At 52.5% G+C, this 9,024-nt stretch overlaps 1 protein-coding gene and 1 long non-coding RNA gene across 3 annotated transcripts; one reads left to right on the top strand and one right to left on the bottom strand.

Annotated features, from left to right (window-relative positions):
* Nucleotides 1-79: 79 nt before the first annotated feature.
* Nucleotides 80-4,756, bottom strand: LOC136370970 (uncharacterized). The gene is made up of 3 exons (XR_010745259.1): nt 4,331-4,756; nt 3,596-4,105; nt 80-979 (listed from the first exon to the last, which is right to left on the bottom strand). It is a non-coding gene; the product is annotated as an uncharacterized lncRNA (long non-coding RNA).
* POU2AF2 (POU class 2 homeobox associating factor 2) lies at nt 2,620-8,761 on the top strand. 2 transcript variants are annotated; one of them, XM_066334693.1, is made up of 4 exons: nt 2,620-2,871; nt 6,954-6,996; nt 7,512-7,813; nt 8,380-8,761. In XM_066334693.1, the coding sequence occupies exons 1-4, from the start codon at nt 2,692-2,694 to the stop codon at nt 8,755-8,757; spliced, it is 903 nt and encodes a 300-aa protein (XP_066190790.1). In that variant the 5' UTR covers nt 2,620-2,691; the 3' UTR covers nt 8,758-8,761. The 2 variants fall into 2 exon arrangements, with proteins under 2 accessions (XP_066190790.1, XP_066190789.1); XM_066334692.1 differs by lacking the exon at nt 2,620-2,871 and adding an exon at nt 4,823-6,382.
* The last annotated feature ends 263 nt before the right edge of the window (nt 8,762-9,024 follow it).

Genomic DNA, 9,024 nt, shown 5'->3' on the forward strand with positions numbered 1-9,024 from the left:
ATTTGTCCCTCTCATGGATTTGTCCTTCTCATGGATCTTGTCCCTCTCATGCATTTGTCCCTCTCATGGATTTGTCCCTCTCATGGATCTTGTCCCTCTCATGGATTTGTCCCTCTCATGGATCTTGTCCCTCTCGTGGATTTGTCCCTCTCATGAATTTTGTCCCTCTCATGGATCTTGTCCCTCTCATGGATCTTGTTCTTCTCATGGATTTTGTCCTCCTCATGGATTTTGTCCTCCTCATGGATTTTGTCCTCCTCATGGATTTGTCCCTCTCGTGGATCTTGTCCCTCTCATGGATCTTGTCCTTCTCGTGGATTTTGTCCCTCTCCCTGCAGGAGAAAAGCAAAGTCCCCCGGGTCCCCAGGCAGAACTGGAGTTGTCCAGACCAACCTGTGAGGTCCCAGAAAAGCAGAATTTCTGCCCAAATGAAGCCTTCAACAGCTCGTGGGGATCTCCCACTCACCCAGGAGAAAATGCTCACCCCGAGGGTTGTTTTTCCTCACCTGGAAGGAAAAGGTTCCTCCCTGCAAGGCTCGCCTGCCTTTCGCTTCACCCCGAGGATTTTCTGTCCACAAACCTCTGGTTTTCATCCCTCAAGTGGCAGCTCAGCCAGGAAAGAGGCTCCTGGGGAAGGAGCAGCACTCACCATGCAAAGTGGAGTGAAACACAGATCCAGGGATTTGCATTTAAGCAAATCCCAAACGAGGTTTGGTGCTGGAGAGATCCCTGAGCTCCAGAAAAAACCCCATTTCCGCCAGGTTCGGCTGGAAGTTTCCCAGGGAATTATGAGCACAGGCTTCACTCTGCTCTGGGCAGCTCATGAGGGACAGATCTTCCCCAAATTCCTGCAGGATCCGGGACCCCTCAGCAGCACCAGCAATGGAAACAGGTGAGTTCCAGCAGCTCGGATTTTCCCAAGTTGAGGCATCTTCGTGGCAATATCAGGGAAGGGACAAACTGGGCTGTCCTTGGGCTCCTACGGGAAAAAAGAAATATAAAAACCCACCACAAAAATTTGTCTAAAACAGACATGTGACCTCTTAAATGTCCCAAGAATTTAATAGTGTCAATTAGCACGTTCTGCCTTCTTAAGAGTGAGTTTAAATTCCTTCACGGTGCAATGTTTTTTGGCTACAATTATTATTTTGATTGATTATTATTTGAATTCAATTTGCTTGGAAATGATATAACCTCGGGCCTGAATTAACATTTTCTTCCCCAGTACTGCCAGTGGCAGAATTATCTGAAGTTTTGGGAGCTCAGCATCAGATGCCTCTGAATAATTCACTGGAAGCAACAGGTTCAGTTGTGTGAGAACTTCAGATCAGGGTTTGAGGGCTGAGAGTTGTTTAATTAAAACAATTTGGGCAGAGGAATAACTGAGGTTGTGAGTGAAGTGACTTCAACAGCACAGAACAGTGGAAGTGCTTTTAAAATGCCTTTGGAGCAATCCAAAGTTGTCAGGAAAACTGCAGAGCACCAGATCTGCTGGAATTCCTCCCCCTGTGAGAGCTGATGCCAATTTCTGGCCACTTTTGTTGCTTTTTGGTCCGAGACTCTCATCTTCCCCTCATTTTGGGGAGTCTGCCCCTTGCTTTGTGTTTGCTTTGTGCCTGAAGCTCTCTGGCCAGCACTCAAACACCGAAATAAAATTCCACTTGTCCAAATTTGCAAAAAAAAAACCCCAAAACAACCGATGTGGGGCAAGGCCAAGGCAGCACTGTGTTGTTTCAACCCTCTCATCTCGCCCTGTGTGTGTGTGTGTGTGCACCTGGGGCCACAACGCCGCCAGAAACGGAGCCAAGGGACACATCCTGGAGGGCAGAAGAGCCAAATGATACATAAATAAATCCTAGAGATCAAACGCATCAGCTGTGCCCGGGCAGTTTGTTCTCCCCCAGCAGAGCGTGGCTGTGTGTTTTCCGAGGGATTAGCTTCAAAGTTAAGGAGGGTTTTTTTTTTTTTAATCCGGGATAATTCAATAAAAGCCCAGGTGGAAACTCTTCCCTGGAACCGCAGGTGTGAGCTCTGTGTTCAGGCCACGAGAAAAGAGCTGTCCTTGCCATTGTCCCTCAATTGTCCCTTTTTTGGGTTTTTTTTTTTGTTCCAAAACCTCTCTGTGCAGCTCCCAAAATTCCCTCCAGGCAGAGGGAGAGGACACACGCCTCGTGCTAAATTCACCCAAGAGCTGGTTTAGGTTTTGCCGTGTTCCAGGACGAATAAAACCCTCCAGGTGGCACGATAGGGACACATCCCAATAATCTGGATAAAACCAGAGCCCCCAGGCACCTGCTGTGGGGACAGCACGGGCTGAGCAGGCAGCTCCTTTCTCCTTTTGGGGTTCAGAGGAGCCTCTCCATCCATCCAGGGCATCTCCAGGGGGTCAGAGGTGGTTTTGCTGGCAGCCAGCAGCTCCACAAGGGCTGAGCCACGACCTCACTGCTGAAACCAGCACTGATGATATCTTAACATTTTATGATATGTTAAAATGTTAAATAATTTTTTTTTCTGACCCAAAGGGGTGAAATTCGGGGTTCCCTTTGGAAAAATAAAAGCCCCCAAACCACCCGGCAGAGAGGGACAGCACGGAAAGAGCAGGGGACACATTTGCTCTGCTCTCACTGTCGGGCTCCTAAGGGACGATTTCCTATTAACAATCGCAGATTTACATCTTCCCTCCCCAACGCGATGCTCAGAGGTGACGAATTCGCTTCTCCCGGCTGCTCTGTGCTCCCCCCTGACCTCTGCATCCCCTCAGTCCCCGCAGATTTTGGCAAACGCGTGTACCAAGGAGTGCGGGTGAAGCACACGGTGAAGGATCTCCTGGCGGAGAAGCGATCCCGGCAGAGCAGCGGCTCCCGCTTCAGCGTGAGTCCCGTCCCCACACCCCTTTTTTAACCCCGTAAAGCCTCATCATCCCACCCTCGGCTTTAGAGACAGGTTGGGGCACTGCCGGTATTAACAGAGCAGCAAAAAAACTAATATTTGTCCCAAAACATCACTGATGGCTCCTTGATATTTTTTTTTTTTTTTTTTTTTTACATCTGTGAACCTTAAACTCCTCGAATTCTTTTTTTTTTAACATCTGTGAACCTTAAACACCTGAAATTCTTCTCTCTTTTTTTTTTTTTTTTTTTTTTTTTTTTTTTTTTTTTTTAAGCCTGACAGTGCTCTTAAATTCCTCTCTCCTTTCACGTCCTACGTGTGACACCTTCCCAAGTCAACCTCCTTGGCCACCAGCTGCACTTGGACAAGGCATTCCCCCAAAAATAACTGCTCTTCCCTTAATGCTGAGCTCCTTGCAGCTCGTCCCGGAGTGCCAGGGGAGCTGCAGCGATGTGATGGGCTGGAAGGAGGCCAAGCATCAGCTTGGAAGAGATGATTTCCTCTTCAAGTGCTTCTGTGACAACAGGAAACCCAAGTCTTGCTACACAACATTGTTTTGTTTCCTTGGGTTTTTTGGTTTGTTTCTCGATCGCCAGCCAGAAAAGCGTGGCTGTCCCCAAAAAAGGGGACACGACATCGTGATGACAGGGCGTGGTGGCATCCAGTGGGCACAAGGGATCCTTCCCTGGGTGCTCCTGGGACTCACCTTTGCTGGCAGCAGCTCCTCCTGTCCAGGCTGCCTGGGAGCTCTGGGGACATGGGCAGAGGAGGGAGAGCTGGCACTGTGTGATGGAAAGGGAGAGAGGGAGCAGAGCCTTAAATCTCTGCCAGCAGAACACAGAAATTGGGATTTCTCAGGCTTTTTTTACCCCAAAAAGAAAGAGGGAACAGAGCCCCAAATGTCTGCCAGCAGAACACAGAAATTGGGACTTCTCATGCTTTTTTTACCCCAAAAAGAGAGAAGGAGCAGAGCCCCAAATGTCTGCCAGCAGAACACAGAAATTGGGATTTCTCATGCTTTTTTTACCCCAAAAAGAAAGAGGGAGCAGAGCCCCGAATCTCTGCCAGCAGAACACAGAAATTGGGACTTCTGATGCTTTTTTCCCCAAAAGCCATTCACCTCTGGTGGCTTTTTTGCCTTTTTTTTTGCTGAAGAGGCCTCACAGGGATTTACTTGCAAGTGTTTCTCTCGCTGTGACTTTCAGGCCCATTAACTCTGTGTGACAAAACAGGCAGGGAAAACAACAACAACAACAACCAAAATCAGGATCGGGCATCACCAAACACAGCAAAATCCATCCCCACGGGCTCCAGAGCCACGGAGAAAGAGCCACTGGGGGAGACACAATCCCAGCAGGGAGATATTTAGGAGGGGAGCTCTTTGGGGAGCCGCAGGAAGCAGCTGAGAAAACAGCTCCTGGGTGATGATATCACCATTTACCTGCTCCTCTCTCTGCTGGAGGCGGCAGCTTCAACAGCCCCGCTGGAAACACCTGGAATTGTAAAAATCCTCCTGGCTTTTATTGCCCCTTGGCTTTGTGCTGCAGAGCGCAGCAGTTGTGTGTGTGGCTCTGCCTGATGCAAAAAAAAAAAAAAAAAACAAAAACAAAAAACCCAGCCCTGCTGCTCGTTCCCCTGTGAGAGAGACAAAAAATTATTGTGCAGGGCAAACATCCTTGTTTGCTCGGACGTATCATGAAAAGAGCAGCTGGAAGTGGAGCTCTGTTTGTCTGGCAGAGTATAACCCTGAATCAAAGCCAGGGGCAGATAACTGAACACCCCTTTGGCTGTTGATGATGCAGGGTAATTTAGCTGCATCTTTTGTTCCAGGGTGATCTTTGGTCCGGAAAAAAAAAAAAAAAAAAAAAAAAAAAAAAAAAAAGATAAATTAAAAAAAAAAATCCCTGAGCTGTTGTTGGTGTGAGGAGGAGCCCTGGGCTGGGCAGGGGAGGTCAGAGCTCAGCAGAGCTTTGGGCTGAGCTTTCAACAATTTCCTGACAGCCAGAACCCTGCACACATCGAGTGGGGGGAAATCAGGCTGTGCTGTGAGGAAAGCCCCAAAAATCAGGAGTTCTGCACCAACTGCTGGGCTGGAGCTTTAGGGAGAATCTGGCTTTTCCTTTTTCACGGGTATGAACCTGCAGTTGTCCTCTGCAGGGTGAGAGAATCCCTGTCTTCTGTGAGAATTCCTGTTTCCTCTGAGAATCCCTGTCTTCTGTGAGAATTCCTGTTTCCTCTGAGAATCCCTGTCCTCTCTGAGGGGTGTTAGGGGAGCCCTGCCCAGGTGAAGCACCGCAGGGTTCTGGTGCAGAGAGAACTCACTGCTGAGCGCCCAGCAGCCCTCCCAGAGCAGGGACACACTTCCAGCAGTGCCCTGCCCAGGCTCAGCTCTGCTTTGATGGAGAATTTCCATCCCTTCAGCCGGGCTCAGAGAGCCCTGAAGCCAAAGCTTTGCCAAAAAGCAGGGCCAGGTCAATATTTTGAGCTGGATCTTTGCATTCAGAGAGGTTTGTAGGCGAGTTAGGAGGCAGTGGAGCAGCAGAGCTCCGTGGAGAAATGCCAGGCAGGATCTGTGCCTGGCTCATCTACAGCTGGACTCGCGGTGGGAGGCTGCACAGAGCTGCAGGAGATGCAGCTCCTGGTTCCCATGGCAGGGAGAGGAAATGAACTCATGACTCTCAATTAAAGCCCGTGAGGAGAGGAGGGGAATGAAAGGCTGGGCTCTGCTCTGAGGAGGCCCAGGACGGGCTGCAGCAGGTTTCTGTGTTAAATCCCGCCGGGTAAAGCGCTGGGATTCTCCAGCACGGGTGTGTGCACACAGCCACGCACTTCCAGTGTTCAACAGGCAGGAGCAAAGATGAAACGCTCTGGTAGTTAAAAATGAGCGCTGCTGGAGGCTGCCAGCCCTGCCCGGGGACTGTCCTGTGCCTCCAGCAGAGCATCCCAGCTCCCATCCCTGCAGCCGCCCTGGGCACCGTCTGTGCTGCCTGAACCTCCCAGCTCGGCTTTTCCCCTCCAAGGGACCTGGATGCTGAGAGAGGATTTGCATGTGATGGCTTTAGCTGGGGACAGGTGCGAGCCCTGCCCGTGTGACACCAAGGCTCCTCTGTCCCCAAGCCCAGGGATTCCTTCCTGCCACCTCCTGTCACCTCCTGCCACCTCTGCAGCCCGTGGGGCCCGTGCAGGCTCAGAGCTCATTTCCATGAGGGAGCAGGGAGCAGCTGCAAACCTTCCCTCGGCAGTAGAAGGAAGTCCTCAGGGCTGGCAAATTTAATTCAAATCGAAACCTCTAAATTTGGTTGCCTGCTAGGGCAGGAACCTCCTGTTTGCGCTATGCAAACTGGCCAGCGGTGCCACCAGCAGTGGCCAGGGGACAGCAGAGGGGACAGCAGTGCAGCTGGGGGCTCTGGGCTCCTGCTCTGGGGGCCTGGAGCTCCCCAAACCAGAGCTCAGTGGGATTCCAGAGGAGCAGATGCCTTTGCCAGGGTGCTCGGTAAGGAACGAGGCACTGGGAACATTCCAGGGGAAATTCTCCTTGATCTGGGGACCAAGAGGAGAGCACGATGATCAATAATAATATGATTATTATCATCATCACCATTGCTGCAGGATCCAAACAGGATCTGGGAACTCTGCACCCACTCTGCTGGTGCTGCCAGGTCCTGTCTGGGGACCCTGCACAGCTCAGCTGCCACATGGGCTGGGGTCTGCCCCAAATTGGCCCCTCAGGGCCCCGGGTGTCACCTTCCCTGCTTTGTGCCAGCACCAGAAGGATCCTCAGCGTTCTGCCTGCTCCCAGGGACCCTGTGGGACAGGAGGGAGAAGCCAGTTATCTTGATACTCCTCCTCTGATCGACTCTGCACGAGACCTTCAAAATCTCTGCTTAGCCTACATCCGTTAATTCTCCGAGGAAATCGTGGAGTTAAACCCCTCACAGCACCCAGAATAATGCTCCTGGAGCACACTCAGAGAGCTGCCTTGCTTCGAAAAGTCTTTTTTTTTTTTTTTTTTTTTTTTTTTTTTTTTTTTTTTTTTTTCTCAAACATCTCTTTATCTTTTGCAGGGCAGCACCGGCACAGCGCAGTCGCCCTTTGGCCAGATGCCAGGTGAGGTTTTTCCCTGCGCTGATAAACACCCTCAATGCAGGCGGGAGGGTTGGCACAGCCCTGGGTGTTCTCTTCCAGAGGATGTGAAACAAGCCCCGGAGCGGGGCCACCCCTCAGAGAGAGCCCAGGAGGAAAGTAATTAAAAGAATAATAAAAATAAAAACCAAAAAAAGCAACAGCAGCAACAAAAAGAACAGCGACAATCTTGTGTAAAAGCCTCCAAGAGAGTAATTAAAGCAGTTCCCACCTCTTTTAGCAGAGGAGCCCTACAGAATCCCCGCTTTTCCTCCTGTGTTTTCCCATTTTCCCCGGAGAAAACACAAAATCAAGAGCTGACCTCCAAAGCACCTCTGGGCTGGCACACCTGAGTCACGGCAGGATGGATTCCTGGGTGGATGGATTCCAGGATGGATTCCGGATGGATTCCAGGATGGATTCCTTACCCCCACAGAGGTGTCCATCGTTCTGTGGCAGCTGTTAGAATTCCACTTTCCCCCCTTTTTTCTGTCCCCCAGGCTCGCCCCCCACACCTGGTTACTACAGCGTCCGCAGACCCTTCCCGGCCGAGCTGGATTTCCACAGCACCAAGCAGTTTGTCAGTGATGTCTACTCCTCCCCTCTGGGCTCCAAGCCCTTCTCCTGCGACTCCTCTGTCCCCCAGGGTTACCCAGCCCTCCTGGAGCCCTACCTCAGCGAGCAGTTTGGGGATCACCGCGCTGCTCCTCTGCCGGCTGCCGCCAGCTCCTTCTTCAACCCTCCTCCGGCCGTGCCCCCTCTGCTGCCATCCTTCCCCGGCGACACGGGGCCCTTCCTGCTCGTGAGTGGCTCCGTGGTGCTGTCCCCAGGGCAAGGTCACCCCATGGAAATGTGGGGTTCAGGCAGGGGGCTGGCGGGCTGGGACAGGAGCGGCCGTGGCACGTGGGGCAGGGCTCTGGGGGGAAGATTTTTCTCTTTGGTTCCATCTAATTGTCATTTTTTCCTGTTGGAGATGTCTGAGCTGGACGCAGCTCCCAGGGACGGGCTGGGATGGCTGGGCTGTCCTCTGCAGGGCCAGCGCTGGGATTTGATGGTGCTGGTGGGTCCCTTCCACCTCAGGCTGCTCTGTGGCTCTCCGGCTTTATGAAACTCCCTCTTTGGCTTTCTAGAAACAGCCCTTGGTGGCTCCAGGCTGTGGCCTGTCCCTGTCACTCCCCAGCTGCACTCAGCCCCACCACGGAGCTCCTGCAGGGACCCCGATGGATGGATGTTTCCTTCCACAGTTATCCCACCACACGCTGCTCCAGAGCCACAAAAACCCTCGGGGCGCTCCCTGGGATGGATATTCCCCAACCTCCAGGGCAGGTTTTTATTCCTAAGGGTTCTCGTGGCCTTTTCTCCCTGCAGAGAGAGCCCTGGGAGCAGAGCTCACCCGAGAGCCTCGGCCAGCCCGACGGTGCGTGCTCAGACCCTCTGCAGGCGCTCCCTGCCACCTCCAGCTGCCTCTCCCTGCCCGAATCCGGAGGCGTCTCCCCGTTCCGAGGCTCAGGCTGGAGCCCAGCCGTCCCTGGAGCCCAGCCCTACCCTCTGCATCCTCTGGAAGATGCTCACTACTCCTCCAGCTACGCCGCCACCTCGCCCTACGGCTTGTCCCCGTTGGTGGCCGTGGCCAACGAGCCGTCCAGGATGAGCCTCCTGTGCCCGGAGCAGCCCTCGGAGCCACCACACCTCCCCGAGGATGGAAGTGCCCTCTGGGGGACTTACGAAGGCAGGAGAACTTATTGAGGAGAGAAAATGAGATCGTTATTGAAGCGTCATTTTTCCTCTAAAACTGCTCTTTAAGGCTATGCTTTGCGCTCTGGTTAGAAATACAATCCGCTGGACACACCGCACTCGGCTCGCTCGGAGTGGTGCCTTCTAGTGCCTCCTGAGAGGAATTTCTCCCGCTCCCACCAGTAAAACGCTCGGCCTGAAAAACCTCTGCGCCCGGCAGGTTTTTCCCTCCTCGTGGGGACTCCTCCAGCTTTGGTGGCTGAGATGCTCCGCAGGGCG

Source organism: Sylvia atricapilla, chromosome 23 (assembly GCF_009819655.1).
Source record: "Sylvia atricapilla isolate bSylAtr1 chromosome 23, bSylAtr1.pri, whole genome shotgun sequence".
Classification (NCBI taxonomy): domain Eukaryota; kingdom Metazoa; phylum Chordata; class Aves; order Passeriformes; family Sylviidae; genus Sylvia; species Sylvia atricapilla.

Coding starts and splice junctions, on each gene's coding strand:
- POU2AF2 (XM_066334693.1), top strand. CDS start 2,692: ATGCTCAGAGGTGACGAATTCGCTTCTCCCGGCTGCTCTGTGCTCCCC. Junction 2,872..6,953: donor GCAGCGGCTCCCGCTTCAGC/GTGAGTCCCGTC, acceptor TATCTTTTGCAG/GGCAGCACCGGCACAGCGCA. Junction 6,997..7,511: donor GCCCTTTGGCCAGATGCCAG/GTGAGGTTTTTC, acceptor TCTGTCCCCCAG/GCTCGCCCCCCACACCTGGT.